Below are 24,023 nucleotides of genomic sequence, written 5' to 3' on the forward strand. Positions count from 1 at the left end.
GACAGCCGCACATGTGCCAGGGCTCGCCACGTTCCCCACTCCCCTCCGCCTGTCCCCCCAGATCCGCTGGGCCCCACCCCGGGATCTAGTAGCACGCGCGCTGGATCCGACGGCTGTCCTCCCACCCGCGATCGACGGAGATCCCGCTTCCCGAGGCCCCCATCCGACGGTCGGCATCCCAAGGGAAGCCCCTATATACTCGCTGGTGCGGTGGGGGCGCGCCTTCCCAGGCCCATCCATTCCACACCACGCCTCATTTATTACCGCTTCCATCGCATTTAAATAATGTCCTTGTGAAAAGAAATAACGGGCAACAGGATTTATACGAGAGTGTTGGTGTGAGGCCTCCTCGGGCTGGGTATCTCAGTTTGAGACGCACCGGCTCCACCGCTTTGTCTCCTGGAGAGACTGGAAAGCCCTCCCCTTTGCCGTATTTTTGTTTTCCCCCCTCTTTTCTCTCTTCCATCTCTCGCCGTCTATTCGTCCGGAAGTTAACTGAATCCCAGCTCGCTTCGCTCGGTTCTGATTCCAGGTTGTGGTTTCATGGAGATTTCATTCTGATTCTTGTTTTTTTTTTTTTTTTTTTTGGTCTCGCGGTTTCATGTCAGGGGGTTTCTTTTGAAACGAAACTTGGATTTGGAGTCTTGTCTTTAAAAAGCTAGCTGCGCGGGTTTATGTTTTAATCTGATTACGTTCATGTTGGATCACAGAGAAGGAGTTAAAATCGGACAGTATGCCGTGGGTGTCGTGGACGACCAACTATTTCGCGGAGTGCGTGCGCTTGGCCGTCTTCTTCCGTGTTATTCTGTGTGATCTCCTGCTCTGTTTCTTTCAATTTCTATCCAGTTCTTTAAATCCGTTTACATCTCGACTAGAAGCATTTGGGATTATCTGTTCTCATGTGTGGCGTTTTTGGGGAAGTATGGAAGTTTATGGGGTTAATTTTGTGTGCAGTTGACGACGTGGATTTTGATCATCGGGAGTACTCTTCGCCGAATTTTGATTATATCGAGTTGAGGAAGTTAGAATGTACGTTGCGGTCAATCTGAAGATAAACCGGATAGTGAAGAAGGCTGGAGACGTTATAATGAGCGTTAGAATTATTGCTTATTATCAATTGATGCAAGTTTGTCAGGTGAACTATATATGTGAAGTTTCTTATCAGTTATATTGAACACATCATTTCCCTTTGGATATAATTGTGCTTTTGTTCTTATGTTTTTATACTGTAGAAAAAGATGGTCAAAAATTTGTTATTCTATCATGAAGTTTTTAACTTGTGACTCCTTATGTATTGGTTTGGTGGGGTGGTTAGTCCACCGTTTTGCTCAAAATGGGAAATGCATATGTTTAGGTTCAATTTAATCTTAAGTGCACGGTATCAATAAACAATTATATTGTCTTCATCTATCATTCTTTGCCTTTGGTAAGCTTTAGAGGCTGGCTGACTGGAAACATGGTTACTACCTCCATGGAATGTAATGTCCTCTTTAGTTATCTCCTTCCTCTTTGACACCCAGTGGAAACATGTTATATGCCGTTTCTCATCACGGCTGCTTTTGGGCTACACCCACAATAGAAAAGCATTCGTGCCGACATTCAGAAAGTTCTCAAAAGAGTGAATCCTAACCAGGCATGTATTTTTCTTTTTCTCCACTAACTAATCAGTCAACTTTTGTTGAATTTTTCTTTTTCTGCACTAACTTATCAGTCAACTTTTGTTGAAAATTTCCTTTTCCCCACTAACTAACCAGTCAACTTTTGTTGAAGATCCAGTTGACGTATCTTTAGTCGTCGTGTTTCATAGGCTGATGGAAGTGGACATGTCCATTTTGTTTGTTGTCAGTGATGTGGATGGCTCTAAACCATAAGTTTCCAGAATTCCCATAGTTTGCTGCTCTACTTCACTGCTGAATTAATTTGCTTCATATAAGGGAATTCTTTGAATCTAATATCTAGGTTGTAGACATTTTATTTTATCCAATCCATGATAAAGTTGAAATTTATGTGTTCTTTTTTTGTCAGTTTAGTTTTGCAATTTTTGATCTTTTATTCCTGTTTGAATTCTCCTTTATGATTGTTGTCTCAGCTTGAAAGCTGCAGTAGACTGACAACTTTCTATGCCAAATGGTAGGCTGAGTACTTCCGCCAGTTGCTTAAGCCTGTCACGTAGATTGAACTCCTAGGTCGAACGTAAGTTGATCTGCAACACGTGGGCAACACCTTCTTTTTCCTTCGTTACTTGATCCATCTCAAAGAAATTTTTGATGAAGTCCAATCAGGAAGAGAGCCAACTCACGAAAGATAAGCTCTTCTTTACTTGTTAGAATCAAATGGCTACTCTGACTGGGATGTTTGATTGAAGAATTCCAACATTTCCAACTTAGTACTTTCAGATCATTCTTGTTAGCAGCAGTTAAACACAGGTCAGATCACTTCCATTTACAGCAGTGTAGCAGTCTGATAATACCCGGTCGAGACCTATGCAGAGAGACCGAAGATTCTTTTCTAAGAAGGCTTCCCGATCTCGTGGTTATGAAGTGGGCAGTTGTGCTCTTGACTCTGCTGCTGGGGCTTGCGATGCTGATGATTCTGCCGCTGCGCCTTCCTTTGGCGAAGCTCTGACAGGCATGAAGCATCATGAATTTCCCGTTCCACTTAATGGAGTTGAGTTCCAACCCTCTGAAACATGTCCTAAGAACTTCGTCATCTTCGACCAGACGTATAACAAAAGCCGGGTCATGTTCCACCCTTCTTTGGCCCACAATTTTGGCTCTTCAAGCTTTGATGTACATGGAACTCATGCCCATGAAGCTGGCAAAAGTATGGATGGAGATGACTACAACAAGGGAGAGTATTCCTCTCCTCACATAGAGGATGCGGAAGAAATCGATGCATTGCTTAGTTCAGAGGAAGAAGATGATGATGTGGTCAGCACCGGTCGGACTCCAGGCAATTGGGTTGGCAGTTCTCCGGATTCGTCCTGTTCATTTTCAGATGGAATTAGATCTAGCAAGTCGAAGTTCAATTCTACTGATGCGAGCAGCAGCGAGAGGAAGCGGGAGAAAATGAAGAAGATGGTTAAAACACTTCGAGGAATCATTCCCGGTGGAGACCGGATGGACACGCCTGCCGTTCTCGACGAAGCTGTCAAGTACCTGAAATCCCTCAAGGTGGAAGTGAAGAAGCTTGGAGTGCAGAATTTGGACAGCTGAAATGGCGCGCATGGTGGGTAGTCTCACTAAGCTTACCACTCAAAAGGAAACTGAATCCTCATCTAAAAGCATAAACTGTCATGATGCTGTATGTTGGTTGTGTTATTTATGCCCCACGTACGCCGGCTTTATGCTCCATGGCGAGAGCATGGATGGAGACAAGTGGGGACAAAAATGCTGCAGCAGCGAGGGAGTGGAGAGGTGCACACCTTTTCTTTTGTGGTGGGTCTTGGTATTGCCCACGGTGTTTGGATGCCTAATGTGTGGTTCTGTTCTTAATTAAAAGGCTATGCCTTCTCTTCTTGCCCCTTACTTTCTTATGATGTAGCGCTTAGATCATGTTACCATTCGATCTGTGTGATCTTTCTGTTATGTTGGCCAAACTACTACGTCTGACCTGTAGCTCCATATCCTTTTAGTGGTCAATCTAGTATGAAATTCCCGGCTTCGGTTACATCTGTCTGCCTCTCATGTCTATGTTCGCTAGGTTTTTATTTAGTGGTATTTCATTTTTAGATGTGTATTGTTTTATGGTGCTTCTTGTTGTTTTAAGGTGCTGCGATTTGTTTGTTAATTTGTGGCAGAATGGACCTGCCTTCTGCCTTCTTCTTTTTTGACAGATAATTATTTGCAGAGAAACACTAATAATTGATGGATGACCGGGCAGCACCCACGCTTTGCTCTTTTCTTTCTATGATGCGCAGGATCTGGTAAAGAAGCAAACAAAAGCTAGCATACACGAGACATTTGAATCGAGTGCAATGATGGACGTGGCGTCCTTTTGGTCAAGCCCATGAAACCCTGCACTTGATAGTCTGCAGCATCTCTCTCTCCACCTTGTAGTTTGTGAGCAGTGTAACTCGAGAGGTTGGAAATGACCCTTTCCTATGTTTGGGTGGTGCAGGTATTTTCATTTCTTTCTCAAGTCTGAGATTTCTACACAGCTGTCGTGTTGGTTCTTTCTTATTAGGTGACATGTCTTCGAATTGGAATATGCAGTGGTAAAAGCTTTGTGGAGGGGTTTCCTTCTCTTAATTTTCTTTGTGACTGGCTTTTTATTTTAGCCATTTTTTTCTCAGAAATTTGCTTACAATTTGACTCCCCAGGCAATTCTGGTAAGGCTGCAGATTTAAGTCAAAATTCTGTCACTACAAAAAAAATAGCCGAAATTATAATGAAAATGAAGAACGGATTTTCTTCGTTTCTAAACGGAAAAGAAATTTTGTTCAAAGATATTAAAAATGGTTTAGAAATGGATTTGCAACGGATCAATATTTGATGAAAAATTTTGAAATAGATTAAAAATAAAATTGTAATAAAAATTAAAAATAAAAAATAAAAAAAATTTTGTTATTAAATTTAAAAATAGATAATAATTTTATTTTTAATTTTAAAAAAGATAAAGTTTTTTTTTTAAATTTAAAAATTAAAATATCAATTATTATTAAATTTAAAAATAGAATCATCATTTGTTGTTAAATTAGAAATGAATTTTTTTTTATTTTTATTTTAGTAACGAAAAAATCATCCGTCTCTAAATTTAAAAATGGAATAAAATTTTGTTGCTAATGTTAGCAACAAAAGAATTTATGTTTTTAATTTTAGAAACGGAATGAGTTTTTGTTTTTAATTTATCAACGGATAGTTAATATTTATTTTTAATAAGGATAATAATTTTTTTTTATTTGTAATATATTTTAAAATTAAAATTATTTTAATATTATTTTATATTTTATAATAAATTAAAATAAAATTTTTAAATATTATGTAAATTAATTTAATATATTATTAATTAATATATATATAATCAATTTAGTTATTTTAATTATTAAAATATTAAATAATCATCTTTCAATTATTTTCATATTGATAATTTTATTTAGCTCATATTTTCTTCTCTGATCTCTTCAACTTATAGAGTAGCCAGTGTTTCTAGCATCTCTTTCAATCTTAAGATTATTTCTTCGTCCGATTCTAACTCAATCATTTTCTAATTACTTCATTAAAAAGTAACTGTTCTATCAAGAAATATCTTTATATGATTATATAAATAAATAACAGTTTAATCAAAAAATTCATCAATATATTTATAAAAATTAATTTAATAATTTTTTTATTTATATTAAAATATAAAAATGGATTGAATTTTTTATTTTTTAAATTAGAAACGGAATGATATTTTTGTTTTTATTTGAGCAACGAAATTATTTTTATTTTTAATTTAGAAACAAAATTATAATTTTGTTGCTAAATTAGAAACAAAAATATATTCTGTTTTTAAGATTGGAAACGGAATTTTGATTTCATTTGTAAAATTTGAAATGAAAATTTTATTTTATTTTTAAAATTTACAATAATTATATTTTTTATTATAAATATGAAAACAAAATAATTTTTTGTTTATAGATTTTGATACAAAATTTATTTTCGTTTCTACTCCCTACGCAAATATTGTGAATATCTCTTTTGCTTCTTCAACTTTCAAATATGCACCTAGAAATAAAATGGGGTAGGAGAGGTTCATGGTTAAGTGAATAGAAAATTTTTGCTTAAATTTAGTGAAATTTTGATATACATCGTGAATAAAAAATAAGTGATATCATCGGTAGTCATCCGACAGTGCTCGTATGTCTGCTAATTATCTACTTGTTTTTGTCAGAAAAGTTATCTGCCTGTTTATGATGCCGGTGCCTCTAACCTCACATTTTGTGAATGATTAGGCCATGCAGGCTCATCGTGTATAACCCTTGGTTACTATTAAACATATGTGTAGCTATTAGTATTGTCGATTGGGAACTTCGAAAATCTTTTGAGATGTAAATTATAGCAATATGGAGTCCTATCAAGGAACAAACTGGCAACCGTCTCAACTTGATTAAACATCCATGATAAACTTGAATTCCCGTAATCAAACCATTCTTCTTGTTTGTGTACAAACTTTGTGAAGTAACAATCAAGTCTTAACCATTTGTAATCTTGAACAAATTGGCAATCTTTTATGCTACGAAAGCGAATTCAATGATGATGAAAGTTGAAAATATTAAAACCAAAAATTCTGTGTTGCATGATCTAAAGGTCAAAGAACCAGTTATTTACACATGCTTGAATGGACCTTTGGTTGAAACAACAGAAAATCACCTATGACCTTTTTTATTTTTTTTTGGTAAAGAAAAATTCACCTATTACTTTAAAGATTGGTATGAGGCACGTGATGTGAGACATGAAAATTGTTTCCTCTGAATTCAAAAGTTTCGCACCCAGTGACTTGATCAATTTCTTAATGAGTAAGCTTACATCAACTAGAGATCCCTTCAATCAAATGAATAGAATATATACGCTCATTGTTACATGCTTGCGCTGGTTGAGTTATGTGACCTCATCAAAGTTGACATTAAGGTTTTATATGATTCATCGTCATTGTCATCAGCCAAAACCTACTGGGAACCTTGTGGTGGGGTTTCCTGTCATTTCTTCCTGCGGTTTATTCCGGGTGGCTAAGCCATCACAGTACGGTGCGTGCTGTATAACAGTTGGAAATAAGTGGAGGTGCAATGTGATTTCAATAATGACTAGCCAGACGGTGGAAGATATCTTTACGCAAATGCGGAATGGTATGGCCAAGCCTCCACTTGTCACTGCTGATCATGGAGCTGTGTTTTAGTTGAGTTACTTTCTGCCTTAGTGCCCAAGTCCTTGCTGATAAAATTTTAAATCGGCTGATGATATTTACAGGAAAATACATGGTTCCTACCACGTAGCTGCGACTATCCCAGTTAGGTTTTTTTTTGTTTTTGTTTTGTTTTTTGTTTTTGTTTTTGTTTTTGTTTTTTTTGTTTTTTTGTGTGTGTGTGTGTGTGTGTGTGTGGTGCCAGTATCCTATATAGTTGACTAGCCTTACCTAAGCCCATTTATTTACCAATGGTGACATCGAGTCCGATCCATCGGTAGCATACTCAAGAAAAATCCTCCACATAAAGCCGCTCGGCCCCACCTACATATTTGTTCAGGCCTATTCACTCTCTCGTTCCCCAACAACAGATATCATGGTGGCAAACATATCCTTGCTACCAAATGCCATTCATCCCGAATCAACAACTCATGCAATTGGAAAGACACCACCACCGTATCGTTGGGAGCATAGCCTGGACATCAAGAACCGATAACCAGAACACCAAAATCCTGAGCTCAAATTACAAACTTTTTGATCTGAGTGTTTTAATTACTAAATATAGAGTCAAGTCTTGAGAACATTTGAAAGCCATGGAACATGGAGCCCATGCTATACTCTTGAGTCCACCTAATTCGTCTATTCGCGAAATGGTTGCATCATTTTACATAAGTTTTGGGGGGCAACCTGAAACACGAAATTTAAATAGCTGTCAAATTCTTGAGAAGACAGAATGGCAAAGACCAAGCACACGCCTCCTTCCAACCACAGCTGATTCTCTAGCTCTTCAAGATTATAAACGGCAAAGTACATTTGTTCAGAGGATCACTAAGCGGTTTATACATCTTTTACAATTGTCTAGTACAAATAAGTTATCCAAACTTGTAATCTCTCGATTGAGTATATTCAGAGGGATTTGCTTCGTTCAACTGAACAAAAACAGATCTTTTCCAATTCCAAGTGCAGTATTATGCAGTATACCATGTTTACTTCGGTAAGCATAAATAGTTTTAAGCTGAATGAATCAGTAAATTGTTGTGCCTGTCAACTTATAAACATCCTCATATAAAGGCTGCCATCATGACTTCCAAGTAAGATCAGCAAAGCATATATTTCAGAAAACCTGCATCTGACAAGCAAAAAACCATGCGCGCTGGAAGCTAGCAATGCCGCATTCTCTGGGATGAGCTGTATAGACTAGTTGCTGGATGACCTTTTCATCTAAACTATAGAATCTGATTTCCAGGTGAAATTGGCGGCCATGGATAATTGCATGGAGTTCCTCGAGGCTCAAGCAACATCATGTCATTAACCACAGCATAATCAAAGATCTCATCGAAGGAATAAAAGTTATTCAATCAAATGGTCTCTGATTGCAGCAAAGGAACCTCGTGCACTATGTAGATTCTTGTCAGAAACAATATCATGCTCTGAATGCTGGAGACAGAGAAGTCATAAATACCTTGAAATCCTTTGGTCCTTTTCAAAACATGTTGGATAATGTGGCATTATCAATGGACATGATGAGCTGTAAGATCTGACCTGGTGGTGAAATGATATCCATGCAATGCAATGCAAATTGAATGTTAGAGAATGATCATAAGCTATGAAATGAAAATATATTGCAACTATCAGAGCAAAAATCATAATCAACAAACATCACGATTCTTATCAACGAGGATTCAAGTCCCGGTGGGATGTCCCGCGAGACACTGGGATGGGGTACCATGCCATGTGCTAAGACAGGACCATCTCACCATCGTTCCAATATCTCGAATAGCACTTCTTGGGACATCTCCTATTCCACAAGACCATTCCATGTGTCAGGACAAGATAGAACAGCGGCATGTCCAGTTCCATGAAAAAATCGAGACAGCTTCATTCCACGAGAATTAAAGCCTTGCCTATCGGAGCCTATCTATGCATGCCTCGCTAATAAAATATTGATACCAATATTGGTTCAATAGTTAAGAACAGACAACTTTGCCTAAAACCACGGCCAGCAACCTAGTCTAACCTGTCCTAGTATAATTTACAAGTGTTTTTTCATCTCCATCAAATTAAAACAAGTTCCATGCAAGTTGCTTCAACCCATATCCAACAGCACTGGGCTTGTCATTATAAAGCACTATAACTAGTTTCGTTTTGCTATACTATAGATGCAACTCCGGAATTTCTCTGATGGAAGTCAACTCTAGTTCATTATGTGATTTAAACTTGCGTTATCTTATTACAGCAGTGTTCATAAAATACTAACAACAGAAACAACACATTCACATTGACATGATGATTACACTACTGGTTTGATTAAAACATTGTCCATCTTTCAGCTGATGAGAAAATTTTGTCAAACCTATTGTAGTGAACAGAGAAGTGCTATATACTAAAAAAAACTTCATGATAACCATTCCATCACTCAATGTTGGCCATACCGCCCCGAATTGATAGGGAACGAGGATGGCTTGTCCTATTGGCTCAGTAAATAGGCCGAGAGAAGAAAAAAGCCTAGTTCAAGCCATTCGATTAAATAGGCTGGCCTTGGCCACCCCCCCGCCCCCCCCCCCCCCCCCCCCACGCCCCCAGTTTTGCTGACAAATCGTGATCGTTCCCTCTTCCCCACCCTCATGCCTTGAGGCTCGTGATGAAGCCCCCCAACCCCACCCCCTCCCCACTCATGAGAGCAGCACCCCCCATCTGATCATCCTCCACCCGCCGGCTCGATCATCACCACCAAGTGTCACCCCCCCACTAGGGTTAGAGTTCGGGTTCCCCTCAGCCCTCCCCCTTCCCCCTTCCTCCTTCCCTCCTCTCCCCACTCCAACAACAATGATTGGTACTTTCGATCACACTCTCTCAGCCTCCCTCCCTCCCTCTCCAACTCTCTCCATTTTGATATGCCCCAAAATGGCATGGTACTGACCCCATACGGTACCGAATTGCTTGCCGGCTGATACACCCTCCAACACTGGTTCAGCAAACCTTGCCATCACTTTAGGTTCTTTGTCTACTTATCATGGTAAGATCAATGGTAGCAACCATAATAGAGAAATGGTGGTGAAAAAAGATGCTATGTATATAACCATCATGGAGAAATGGACTACTTCGGATGGTGACATCATGGTGCTCTAGTTTTCTACCATAACATTTCTTGATTGCTAATATAGTTTATAAGAACTATGTACTAAAAGCATTATATTAAATGAAAGTAAACCAGAAGAAATTGAAGCATTCGCTTCTGAATCAATTAGTTTTGCAAATAGAATATTTGAGCAGTCATATAAAAATGACATTTTGTCTTCATTTGGCTATTATAACTTTATTATATTTTCGGAACCTCTTAATTTTTTTGACTATAGATATATCAAACCTTTCAATAAGGCTTGGGCTTTCACATTCAATACATCTTTGGTGATCTAGCCTTGCAGAATGCAGACAAACTTGTCCAGTGCAGACAAACATGTCTTCTAGATATTCTTGCCAATCCTCTAGTGCCTGCTGATGTTGCTTCCAAGGTAAATGATCATCAGGCTAATTTAATGCAACCTTCATGATGTGATACCTATCAGATAAAGGCATGAGGTCTTTGGTTCAGTAACCTAACTAGAATTCTTTAACTAAATGTCAGATATAATTTTTCTTGCACCCTCTAAAATATAACTCCCAAATGTAACTGATTTAGCAAGTTGCCACATGCCATCGATGCATGTAGATAGAGCACAGAGAAGTAGAGAATGACTGCCACCCTGAAAACTTTGAGAAACATGCATGTTTAAGAGAAGAGAGACTGATAGAATCTGGTTGAGAGTTGAATTTGAAAGCCCATTCTTTTTTATTCTTATTAGAGAGAGAGAGAGTCTGACTTGTTTGGGAGATTTATGAAAGAGGTCATTGGGAAAGGAGGAGAGAGAGTCTGTATGGTAGTTAAAGGTCAGAAAACTAGTGGGGCAATCAATGCATTTTAAGATAAATAGGAGGGATATTCTTGGTATAAAAATTAACAGATAGACGAGATTATTCCCTGATTTGAAAGTCATTTTTATATACAATATAGACTAGCATCTAATAGATTTCCTCTTTAACCATATGAAGGTGATCAAGTAACTACTTCACAATGAAGAGTATTAGAAAACTTGACAAATGACATATTTTATATCTTTTTACCTTGTATCTTGGGTAAGGTTTGCAATCTTGGTACTGGACACCCTATAAGTATCATGCTAATACAGTGTCGGTATGCTTAGTACAAGGGTTGGTTCTACAAACCGAGACTTGGTACGCCTTGTATTGAGTCTCAGTTTGGTATTGGTATGATACTATATGCCTGATGCAGGACAGTATGCACCAGTACATCAACCTTGATCTTTGGTATTCAACCATGAAACATAAAGTTGTATTGCTAAAACTTTGAATGTAATAACTTCTCCTGGAAATGTCTCTACATGAAAAATTGTACTTTAGGATGCACAGGAGCTAACACAGTTCTTGTGCAAAAAGCAATATAGATATCCTTGTTATTCTGGCATCAATTGATGATATGCAGTATCTGTAGCAACCTTACCTTCATGCCCATATGGTCATTACTTGTCTTTGATGGTCTTATGAGGGTGTTGGTATGAATTCAATCTCATCTACAGTATTCTCCTTTAAGAAGAAAAATGTTCAGGTAGCCATCTTAAGTCATTTATTCTGCTCCAGTTCTAATATTACTTAAACATGTCTCTCATGTTATAACGTATTGATCTTATATTCAAAGGTCTCTGATCAGCAAATTATCTTTGAAGATCCTAATTCTCTAGCCAAAGACAATGTTTGATGCATCTCTGACTAGACATGGGAAGAGTTGCTAGACAGGATGCAAATGCATAAAGAATGTCATATTAGCATTTCAGATGACCATAGAATTAATTAAGCACTGATCCATTACTTTGTTTGTGCTTACACAACTTTATTGTTTGCTTGCAAATGCTTCTTACAAAAGGCAATTATTTTAAAATTAAAACCTCGACAAGATACTTGAATATCAGCTTCTGAGTGGCTTAAAAGTCTTCTGCTTTGTGTTGGTTATATACTGATAAAGATTGGATTTCCAAAAAAATCCAAACAGTGCATATTCAAAGGAGATAGAAAATTTTCTACAAAATCCTCTGGTAGAGCACTAGAGTATAAATTTCTGCTGGCAGCTATCATGCCCTTATTCCAACATACAAACTTTCTTATTACTCTGCTTAAATTATTTGTATCAATTTTTAACAAAATCAATGGGTAGGATGATTACAAGGACATGATTAGGTAACATTTTAACGAAAATAATCATTATAGAATTCATATTGAACATGGTCAAATTAATGGACAAGGAAAAAAAGATACATCCACAAATATCAATGACTTAATTAACAACTCAGAAAGCATGTGCTACTTGTACATCATTCTCAACTTACCTGCATGGGCAAAAGTTTTTGCATAATTTGGAGATCACTGCACTGGTAGCCAATCGAATTTCATGGAATGCTTCATCTACACTTGACTCTTCACAAAGCATAATCTGCAGATTGTGCTCTGGGCAAAAAAAAAAAAAAATGCTACATCCATTTTCAGAAATATAACTCTTTTACAACTACTAGAAACTTATATTTTCATGTATGTATTCTATCAAAAATCAGGGTTGACCAGTCAATGATACACAAGAAACTTATGTATCACTAGCTACTCAAGTAGGTGACATGTAAGCATCAAATAGTCGTGACGACTTGGTAGTGATAGACCATAAAAAACATGTAAACAAATGTTGGTATGATAGGTAGGCCTTTTTCGAAAAACTATAGTAAAAATGCTGTTTGAACTCCTGTTGTTTGTCATCCCGTTGTTTGAACTCCAGATACCAATAAAAGAGTCAACTAAAAGTTTGAAGGGCCTAACATCCATCCATCCATCCATCCATCCATCCATCCATGCATACACACATATATAATGCATGCATGCATACAGACACATAGTATAGATGAACTTTTTTCATTGACTTTTTACTTCCTATCTTTTTCCCCCTCTAACTCGTGACGCGAAAAATATATGGGTTTTCACTGTCATCTGAAGCAGGTTGAACTTAATCCACCAACCAAAACAATAAATGTTTAAGGATGTGGACAAGGTGCACTCAGCTTTTAGAAGCAAAATGGTTGGAAGCTTCGAAAGCCAATAAATTTACATACAAGTATCACGAAAACTGTTATCACATATGGTTGTTGCACCATTGTTCCCATAAATTTACATACAGATATCAGGTGAACTGTTATTACATATGGTCAATGCACCATTGTTTTCCAGCAGTTTAGTCTTGTGAAGTCTGTTGAGAAACAACAGTTACCAGGTTAGAAGTAAACTGAGTAAATTTTACCATTTTTCAGGATTTTTGTGGCTGTCTTGGAGAGTCTTGTTTTAACAAAGTCCTCGTATAACTTTTGTTAATGAATTTGGTTTTATTTCTTGATCTTATTGTTACTAAATTTTACATCATAAATAGATTATCATATGAGGTGAAAACTAAATAAGAATTAGAAATCTAAATTTGTATATGTTGAGAAAAGATGCCAGTGGCTATTTCTTTGTTGTCAAACATATACTTCATTTTGAATTCCTCAAGCTTTTATTGGGGATTTAAGGGGCATCCCCAAAACATGAAGTGCCAGCATCATGCCCGCACATGTGCCACACCACACCAAATTGAAAAAAAAACTTAATACCATTTCTATAATTAAAAAATATTTTTAAAAATAATTAATGGGGGCTGTTCCAACTTGTGATGGATGCTGCTACTAGCCCAGCATGGTGCATGCCAATTTGGATGGACAGTTTGGGCAGGCCCCTGATACTTTAGCACCTTTATAGATAAAAAGGTTTTGCTGTTATGAAAATAATGTATGTATATTAGTTTTCCTTAGCTTCCACTTAGTTAGCTGAACACTTGTTATGCAGAGGCTAAAAAAACACCAACAAGAATATATCTTTATATGAGCAAGCTCCGATATGCAACCTAGGAACTTAGAGCATGTCCAGTGTATCTTCTAGGGAAGGTTAACTAGTTGATGAAGCCAAAGCAATAGGACAGTCTGGCAGGCAAACTATGGCTCCACTTATCTTTCTCTTTATTGACCTAACAAGTCATCTTGGTTATAAATTAAAATATAACTATGTTAGTTGCTTATTCCCCAGTTTTTGTTGATTATTTGTCATTAGGTAGAGTTGCTTATTACATTAATTTATCTAGTTTATTGCTTCTTCGTTGATCTATTAATAATATCGTCAGATAAATAAATAATAAGAAAGACATTGTTGCTTTACTAGAAAATATGCCATGTTTCAATGAGATAGATCATCCAATAAATGCAAACATGATTATTTTATTTACCCTTTTTTCTGATTTATTCCTAATTCTCTTACTACTTTCATATGTTTGACAGATACACACACACACACACTTTTTGGGGAATTCAAGAAGTTTGCCTACTTGTGCACCTACCCAAACACTATGTGATCCCCTGGCCGCCCAACATCTTAAGTGGGCAACCTTCTTGAATTAATGATACTACATCAGATAGAAGTACATATATTAAGTGGTTCTGATATTATAAGAATTTCTTATTCAAAATTTCCTAATATGGTTAAAGAAGTCCAGCAAACTGTCATATCCTCTATGCGTATAAGCTTTAGCATATCCTATTTAACTAAGACATTGATAGCATCAATTAACTTGTCTGGTTCAGGGTGGTTCAGGGTCAGATAGATGCATTCACGATCCATTCCAGAGCACATCTGTTAAAGAGAGGTTACCCTTGCTATGTAGCCTGCAAGCTCACTAGCCTATGGACTGAACAGTTTAAAAACAAATAACATAAAACATCCAGGCAATAGAAGATGATAATCTATTTTGCACTCACTGAAACCTTTTTTTGAGAAAGGGGAAGGGGATTACCCCTGCTCAGCCACCTGGCTGGAGGCAGGATTCAAATCTAGGTCATTGAGTACCATCCCAAATGACTTTACAACTTGAAAAGTTAGCACCCACTAAGTCACTGAAACTCCATCACATCCAATTACAGAGGCTTAAAGATTTTGGATATAAAATATTCTTTTCACACTTCCATTATGCTTTTTTATGACAATCATATGATCCATCAAAACAGATATCTTTTTAATGCTTTGATCAAGTAAAAGTATGATCAAGTTAAAAATAATGGATTGGTAACTGCCAGTTTAGGTAGCCATTGGTTGGACCGTCCATTGTGATTGTTCCGTATAAACAATTTCTTGGCTAAAAGTCTAAATGATAGTCAATGTAATTGCTATTCTTGTTCTACAGCAACATACACACATTACATGGTTGGTTTGAGACTATTCAAGCACTAAGTCCTATGTTAAGTGAGAATATTACCTTCACCAGAAGAAGTAGCAGTTAGGAAGATGCTTCCTTTACCATTAACCACACGCATTAGAGCTCCATTCAGATGAGACTGTATAAAGGAAGAGAAAAGGATCACTTAATATATAGAAGATTCAGAAACTGCTATCAATACTAGGATTCTAAGTAGCTGCCACATGAGGCTGTTATACTAGTGCGGTTCACCATTTCTTAGAAATAGATTCAAGGCAAAAACTAGAACAATGTAAAAAGAAGGGAGAACAACTAATATACAGAACCTGTTGCAATAAAAGAGATGACAAAACATGGGACATTAATATGATTTTATGACAGTAAGCATGATAGACTAAAAGATTTACAGAGGTATCACTGTCATTGCATTTCACGTCTTGCACATGCTTGATGCTTCAACCATATATTATTACTACAGCAAGAGTACTTAAGGTCACACATTATATATGATCCATTGACATCTTGATTCTTGAATATGATTGATGCTTCAGCCACATATTTTTGCATTTCACACTTGCATATGTTGTGTTCTATAATGTTGTTTCAAGACAACCAATAGAAAGACAATGCAAACAAAAATTTGGGTATGTCAATTAACCACTTGATCTCAGAAGCTTAGGCTGCTAGGAAATGGATCAATGATGCATATGAGACTTAACATCACTCCACATGTTTGGCCCCAGACCACACATATGGAGGGACAAATAAGCTGGGACCTAATGTGTGTCAAAATAAAAAATGGATTAATTAATTAAAAAATAATTCACCTAGATGGGTTTGAACTCATGACCTCAAGCAACCGTAGCTTCAATACCATGTTACATAACCACTTGAATCCAAAAGCTTAAGGTATTAGCTGGGTCAAGAATGTTTATTAGGCTCGACAGTATACACCAATTTTTACTTAAAATTACTTATTTTGCCATATAAAGCTGCTGCAAATAATTATTGGTATATATTTGCAGGAGAATGTTCATGAATGAGAAGAAATGACAGATAATAATAAAACTTTAAAGATATCTAATGTCGTTAGTCATCACAAACACATCCTCAATTTTATACATTACCAATCATTGAAAATTCATAAAACATGTACTGATATTACCTCTTTTATTCCACGTAATGGTGATCCTTTCAGGCCAAATATAACAAGAGGCTCCTTACAAAGAGAAGGCTCCTACCAAAAAAATAAAAAAAAATAATAAATAAATAAATACATAACATAGCATAGCATAGCATAACCATAGCATAGCATAAACATAACATAACATAGCATAAACATAACATAACATAACATAGCATAAACATATACATAAACATAAAAATTAACATTAACATAACATAACATAAACATAACATAAACATAACATAACATAACATAACTAAACATAACTAAACATAAACATAAACATAAACATAAACATAAACAATAACAATAACAATACCAATAACAATAACATAACATAAACATTAACATAAACATAACATAACATAAACATAAACAACATAAACATAAACATAAACATAAACATAACATAACATCAACATTAACATTAACATTAACATAACAAAACACAAACACAAACACAAACACAAACACAAACATAAACATAACATTAACATAACATAAACATTAACATAACAAAACATAAACATAAACATAAACATAACATAACATAACATAACATAACATACATACATACATACATATGGAAAACTGAACCAAAAATCTCCATGCACAAGGATAGACAAACTTCTAACCTTTTTAAAGACGAAGGAATATTAGAGGTAACAGCAGGATGAATGGAACCTCATAAGCAATAATTAAAATGATTGACATGCAACCTATGTAATATTGGAATTTTGCTTTAGATTTATTTTTGGTTGAATGGGATTCCTGAAGTATGCTAAGCTGCAGAAGTTGCATAATGAATAAGCTTAGCTAATAAAGCTTATTGGTTATCATGATGTTCATTGCTGAGCTTATGCTTATTTAGAAGCAACTTTATTTGGTTCTTCCCTTGTATAAAATTCCATAAAAGCTAACTAATTTGAAAATATGCCCGAGAAGACAATTTTTTTTTACCAACAGGAACCATAGTAAAGGGGGAAAGGGTTATTTCTATAGCACAAATAAAGAGCCTTACCTTAAATCTGCCATCAGTTGCAACCTTCAGTGCAAAAGTTCGGGCAAAGTCTTTGCAAATACCAGACTCCGATGATACCTTTGTATGAGGATCAGCTGATTCTGAAAGCTGTAAAATGATAGATTCCAGCTCAAATTTATGAATGCCAATAAACACAAGACAAGTTTTTGGTGCACTTTCCCAAGGCTGTCCACTCATACATTCCACCCTCTTAACCCCACTCCATTGGAAAACAAAACGACTTTCTCTGGAATGAAAAGAAGAGGAGAATCAACTTGTTACTCCATGTAGACTGGCCCTAATATGTTTAATAAGTCTTATACAGAAAATAACATATGGAATAAAATGCCATTCACATGATTTACTATATCTTTTACTTGTCAAGGGAATGATAGAAATGATAACAACAGCGAAGGAAAGTAGATGTGCAAAGCATGTCAATGAAATGAAGCCAACAAAATTAAATTAGAAAAAAATACAGAAGAAACGTGCTTCGAAGCTGTTCTAATACACAGTGAAATAACAAAGAAAAGATCAGACATACCTATCCTCAGCAAACCATACAATTCCTTTAGACCTAAGAAGTCCGGTTGCGCATCTCATGCTTCTAAGAACTTTTGATTGGAACAAGGCCAAAGACAAGGGAGATTCACATTCAAAAGTAACAGATGAAAAAGATACCCCTTGTGGTAAACCTACAAGGATAAGGAAAATATTCAGGGCAAACAAAAAAACTATGCCAAAGTCTCAAGTTATTGCAATTACCATGGGTCATCCAACCAAAGAGGATAAGCCCATATGTGTGTGTGTGCAAGCAATGAATCTTGCTATGACATAAATCAGCAATAACCACCCAAGCCATGCAATCCTAATTTTATTTTCTTTTAAGATGTTCATTAGTTGAAATTAAATCGCCAAATGAGAAATCATACATTTATGATTTATACTTGTGAGCTATGACACAATTTTAAGATCCAGAAAGCATTATAAATTTTATAAATTTACTAGCATGACACCAGTCAGCATAAACGCAAAGCACATTGCAATTATTGAAACATTTGACATCAAGAACTATATCATGATGCAAATATAAATGGATTAATTACTAATAAATTGGCTTGTTCATTTTTAAAAATGGATACATCCAACCTAAGCAATAAAGTTCTAATAGAAATGATAGGGTATGTGCCCTACCAGCTTGTGAATTGTCAGACTTCAATCTATCTGCAATAGCTTCAGGCTGGTCACCAGAATGGCTGATAGATGAGATGGTTGCTGAGGTATTAGCATACATATCTCCTCGGAATACCATCTTAGGCAAAGATTCATGGGAAAGTACTGCAGGCGCATTGTTAACTTCCTCCACCACATTTAAAGCTTCCATGTTACTGCAATCGATCACAAGATCCAGAGGAACTCTACAAAACTGTGTGCGAACAACCTTAGCACCACCTGTTAATCCTTCCAAAAGATCTTCAGCATCAGATATCTGACCAAGGCTAGCCAAATCACATCTGCAAGAGATAACTAATAATGATTTCAATTGAGGATTTACATCTTCACATTCAAAGAAAGTTAATACTGAACTTAATATACCAAGGATCCCAACAGAAACATAAGAAGAAGCTAGCTTCTTTTAAAAAAAAAAAAAATAGCAGTAAAACAGAATATGCTTTTAAAGTTCTGTACGATAAATACCATGAAAGAAGGTTGCACAAATTTCAGCTTCAGAAAGCTGAACTGATAGTGCAAAAATGCTATTTAAGTCTCTAAAACTTGCATATTTCACTAAATAAATATGACTAGCTAAGTAAATTCTTTCTTTCTTCCCCCCAAGTAGCCCATTTGTAATGATGGTACAGCTTCAAAATAGTTTCTCCCATAATAGAACTACATGGAAATAAAGACCCTATGATGTTGAAGAAAGCCAAGTGAAAGGGGTCGGGGATCAGAATCAAAAATGGGTTTGATAGGAGACAATTAAGAAAGCAAAAAAAGAAAGAAAGAAAGAAAAAATGTAATGGGGCATTATGAACTCTTGTCCTAAATTTTTGATTTGCAAGCTTACAAGAATTGTATGGATTATATGCGGCACAGAACATGGAGATAAGCTCAGCAAGTCTCAAAATCAACAGCATAAGGAGCACCAGGCCAACCCTCTAGATATTTTCACACTAATACCTCCACCTCCAAACATCTTCATAAAACTAATGATGAAAGAGTTAAAGCTAACAACAATATTCTAATACCATGATGCATCCACCAATTATGAAATAACAACGATAAAACCGGTATTATGAAAGCATACTTGTTCAATAAGACAATGTCCACATGCTGCAACTGCTTCCTTACAATGTCAAGGTTTATAATCTTATCAATGGATTCAGCGTCAACCACGGCAACAGTGAGATCCAAGTTTATGCCAACTTCTTCCAGCTCCGCTGCAAACTTGTCAGGATTTGCCAAACCCGATGTCTAAAGAACATGTTCGGTTGATTCAGGTAAACAAGAACCATATAGATTGTAATCTAAGCAGTCAAATAAACAAACAAACATGCCGAACAACACGAACAAGAAAGAGGAATCAAAAGAAATATAAGAAAACCTCGACAAGCAGGCAATCGAAGTTGTGCTTGCTATCGACTATCCTCTGGAGAGATTCTCTGAACGGGCCGTTCACATCGCAACAACCACAACCTGATGTTGGACGATGATGATGGAAATCCAAGACCGACAGCAAAAAAAAGAAACGAATTCAAGCAAATAGGATCGATGAGTCGTAAAAAGAGGGAAGGGTTTGAGAATGACACGACAGAGCGTACCGTGGGTGAGGGAGACGGTGGAGAGGTTAAAGGCGGAGTTAAGGCGGGCGGAGTCGAGGAGGAGGGAGTCGACGTCGGAGTCGGCGAACTCGCTGACGAGGACGGCGAGGCGGAGGTCGCCGCGGTGGTGGAGGAGGTGGCGGAGGAGGGTGGTCTTGCCGCTGCCGAGGAAGCCGGTGACGAGGGTGCACCCCATCCGGCCGCCGCCCAGCCCCGACCGCCGGTTGAACACCCGGTTCTCGAACGCCACGCTCATCTCGTTCCCCTCCATTCTCCGACGAACAACAAATCGGACTCAGACGCCCCCTCAACAACTCCATTTCACGCGTAGAACCGTTTTAAAGCCCGTAAACCCTCTCTTCCTAACCTGGCTAAAAAACCTTGAAATCTGATCGGATACGGATCGAATATTAATATATTTATATTTATATTTATTTTATTTAATAAATATAAATATAAATATTAATCAGATATAAAAATTTATATTCATATTTATTTTTAATAAATATTAATTCGGATATTAAAAATATCTATATTATAATAGATATAATTTAAATAATCAAATTTTATGACTACAAAAAAAATATTATTAAATAAATAATAAATTAAATTAATAATATATTTATATAATTATATTTTTTTTTAAAAATTAATAAGTATTATATAAAATTATATAGAGTTACGTATAGATTTAGATATAAATTGGATAATTATTTATTCATATTTATATTTATTTTTTTTGATAAATATGAATATGGATGTACCTATTAGTTGGATCTTTAAATTTTTATTCATATATAAATTAATTCGGATATAAAAATAAATTTGAATGGATAATATTTATATTATTTTTATTTTTATTAAAAATAAAAAAATATCTACATAAAAAAATGCAGTGTAAGTGTATAAAATATATTTACGGACCTAAATTCGTATAGATAATTTTATCCACAAATTAATGCAGATCTGTGTATAAGATATCTGCACCGCATGGACGCGTAGACGCCGTGGCGGAGGGCCTGCAACAAGTTTGGTTGTTCATGGAGCCCTTCCCGTTGTAGGGTCCTCTAAAATTTAGCGGTGGATTGTTGCATTAAGCTGAGGCATCTGAAGATATATGCAGCGGAAAGCTATCATCACTTGAGATGACCACCTTGAATGGATGAATCTCCCTGAAGCATGTGGTTCAACTAAGATATGTTTACCATAAGCTTCCAATACGCTCCGGAGAACACATACATACCATTCCAGTGAGGATGAGGATGATGTTCGAGCCAACAAGCCGGTCCAACTACTGATGGATGTCTCTCAAGGTTGTGTGAAGACGCTACTGCTGATATTTTGGGTAGCGTTTGCCAAGGTTGGTTTGGTCAACCATCTGAACATAACAACTGCAATATTACTTGATTTCTAGTCATGTTTAATAACAGGTGCAATTTTCATATTGTTTTGGCTGTCTTTGTTGCTCAAGATCTGTAACCAAATTTACAATAGCACGTCGTTCCGGTGTTGCATCATATGTCAAAATTTTCAGTTTGTAATGTGTTTATTCTGTAGAATGATTAACAATCTCTTTTCTATCGTATTTTCATGATAAGGAACATGCGGATTCGGAGAGGAATTAGCTTATTAAAATCCAAGTAAACATGGGTTACAGACATAACTGGCTGGGATTTGTGAATTTTTTGTTCATGAATGCATGTGCTTCTGAGGAAGTTATCATACAATACCATGGACGGTCATGGAGAAAAATGCTAGTTGAAGCAGAGCTGCAGGAGGTTCAGGGAGCGACATAATGCTACGATGTTAACCTCTTTGGTTAGGAAAAGCGGTGCTATTGTCAAGAAGTTTCTTCTCCCACCTAATGCCCACAGTGTTTCTGCAAAGAAGGTATTTTCATTTTACCTGAAGGCCACACCATGTATGTTTCTGGCTATGTTCTTTTGCTTGTCACTGTGTCTTAAGTTCAAGTGCTTTCTTTTTCTGATCAAGAATAACAAACAAGACAGCTTGTGATGAAATAAAGGTCTGGTCATTTACCAATCGATTTCATTAAATTGCAAATAACTGTTACATAATGTAGCCCACAAGATCCATAAGAAACACAGAGAAAATATAATCTTGAGAGTACGTGCTTAGAGATTGAAATTCAGCCTCAAGCAGTTGCTCTTTCGATTGCAGGACTCAACTTCCACTTCAGAATCTGTTAATAATTCAACAGTTGTGTGTAATAACAGCATAAGCTTGTGTAGGACTTTTCACCTCCACCAAGAAGCCAGAACAATGTATAGCTTGCAGCATAACAGATCTCATATCACAATAAGAGCATGCACAATCTAGCACTACTCCACTCCAAAATGAGGAGACCGATACCTTTAAAAAGCCTATTTTGAAGATTGTAATAATCAAACTTAAGAAGCATCTATTTGCAATTTCAGCAATAAAATATCTTAAATTTCATCGATAGTTGCATGTAATGCTTCAAGTATACGCCATTTTCACATACTGGGTGAGAAGAAAGCAACCATTTAGCTTGATTTCCAATGAATATGGCCAAGAAATGCCCATAAATTAGGAGATTTGGTAACAGAGGTTTCATAAGATTAATTAATTCCACAGAACCAGAACTTGGCACATGTGAGCTATGTCACATTCAAAAGGAACAAACCGACTTCCATTATGTACTTTAGTTCCTTTGTCAATGGAGAGGAGTCATGAAGGGAGTATATTTGTTAAAACACTGAACGTGTTTATAATAGGAGTCCCAACAGGAGGCTGAAGGATATTTGCATGATGGTAGATAACAAACACAAAAGAGAAAAAAGAACGCTCAAAATCTGATATCAGGAAAAGCTCATGATGTTGTCCAGCATGAACATCATTTTCACTTTTAAATCAAACAGCATGGTCCTTTGAATACATTAACAAGAACCAGTTGCCACATTAAGCCAATGAGTTTCCTCATGTAGGAAGCCAAAAACTATTTGCAAATATCGGACAACATGGCAATTAAAAAAAATCTAATCCTAATAGATATTGATGATTTTACATCAGAGCCTCCAACTCCATAGACTCAAACAGCCAGACTAGTTACCTTTAGTTCATAAAACCCACTACGACTCTGCAAATACCCCAAAGTTCACAGCACCAAAAAGATTTTTCCCTTGACTTTACTTAAATACTCCTAAACAAGCCAATACCTTCCTTACAAACGTTATAACCTTCCCTCCATGCTCTACTATTAGTTATGTATGAGCTCATTTTGCATGAATGTTCATACTGAGCCAGCAAGATGTTTCTCTTAACACTGAAGTCTTTTAAATTTCTGTTGGAATCAGCATCAACACTTACCTAAAACAGCAACAAGTGTAGAATACAGTTTTTTATTCAATAAACTACAACTCCCCGATAAACATGCTTAATTGCAATTAAATTATAACATTGATCATTTCTGATTAGATTTTTTTTATATGTTTAGTCACACAGAAACTATGAATCTTGTCAACAATATGGGCAACACTATTCCTAAAAGATGATACAGAAAAGATATAGCCATATGCATCAAATGGCTTAGATCAATATCGTGTTGCTTTTAAGTTTTAACTAAAAGAAGCACTTGACATCCTGCCTATATATTGTTGGACATACAAATAAAATACTTGGCCTGAAAAACCCATCTAGTGAGACGAGACTTTCAGTTCTAACAGTGCATGGTGCTTTCTCCTGAATAGACTCCAATGGATGCTC

General features: G+C 36.3%; 2 protein-coding genes across 8 annotated transcripts; one reads left to right on the forward strand and one right to left on the reverse strand.

The window, feature by feature from the left end:
* Window positions 1–296: 296 nt before the first annotated feature.
* LOC105040990 (transcription factor bHLH144) lies at window positions 297–4,244 on the forward strand. Of its 6 annotated transcripts, none has more exons than XM_073254367.1 (5): window positions 297–532; window positions 711–807; window positions 955–1,135; window positions 2,135–3,228; window positions 3,836–4,244. In XM_073254367.1, the coding sequence occupies exon 4, from the start codon at window positions 2,484–2,486 to the stop codon at window positions 3,213–3,215; it is 732 nt and encodes a 243-aa protein (XP_073110468.1). In that variant the 5' UTR covers window positions 297–532; window positions 711–807; window positions 955–1,135; window positions 2,135–2,483; the 3' UTR covers window positions 3,216–3,228; window positions 3,836–4,244. The 6 variants fall into 6 exon arrangements, 4 of the variants coding, with proteins under 4 accessions (XP_073110468.1, XP_019704507.1, XP_073110467.1 ...); XM_019848948.3 differs by having other exon boundaries at window positions 3,920–4,244; XR_012139943.1 differs by having other exon boundaries at window positions 299–532; window positions 2,135–3,416.
* A 3,397-nt stretch (window positions 4,245–7,641) lies between these two features.
* Window positions 7,642–20,617, reverse strand: LOC105040989 (uncharacterized). 2 transcript variants are annotated; one of them, XM_010917761.4, is made up of 10 exons: window positions 20,277–20,616; window positions 20,060–20,151; window positions 19,763–19,929; window positions 18,649–18,968; window positions 17,999–18,149; window positions 17,455–17,701; window positions 16,413–16,484; window positions 15,308–15,386; window positions 12,321–12,438; window positions 7,642–8,424 (listed from the first exon to the last, which is right to left on the reverse strand). In XM_010917761.4, exons 1-10 carry the CDS (start codon window positions 20,545–20,547, stop codon window positions 8,394–8,396), a joined length of 1,548 nt encoding a protein of 515 aa, XP_010916063.1. In that variant the 5' UTR covers window positions 20,548–20,616; the 3' UTR covers window positions 7,642–8,393. The 2 variants fall into 2 exon arrangements, with proteins under 2 accessions (XP_010916063.1, XP_010916064.1); XM_010917762.4 differs by lacking the exon at window positions 7,642–8,424 and adding an exon at window positions 9,781–10,441 and having other exon boundaries at window positions 20,277–20,617.
* Window positions 20,618–24,023: the final 3,406 nt, after the last annotated feature.

The sequence above is a fragment of the Elaeis guineensis genome, chromosome 3 (genome assembly GCF_000442705.2).
Source record: "Elaeis guineensis isolate ETL-2024a chromosome 3, EG11, whole genome shotgun sequence".
NCBI classification, from domain to species: domain Eukaryota; kingdom Viridiplantae; phylum Streptophyta; class Magnoliopsida; order Arecales; family Arecaceae; genus Elaeis; species Elaeis guineensis.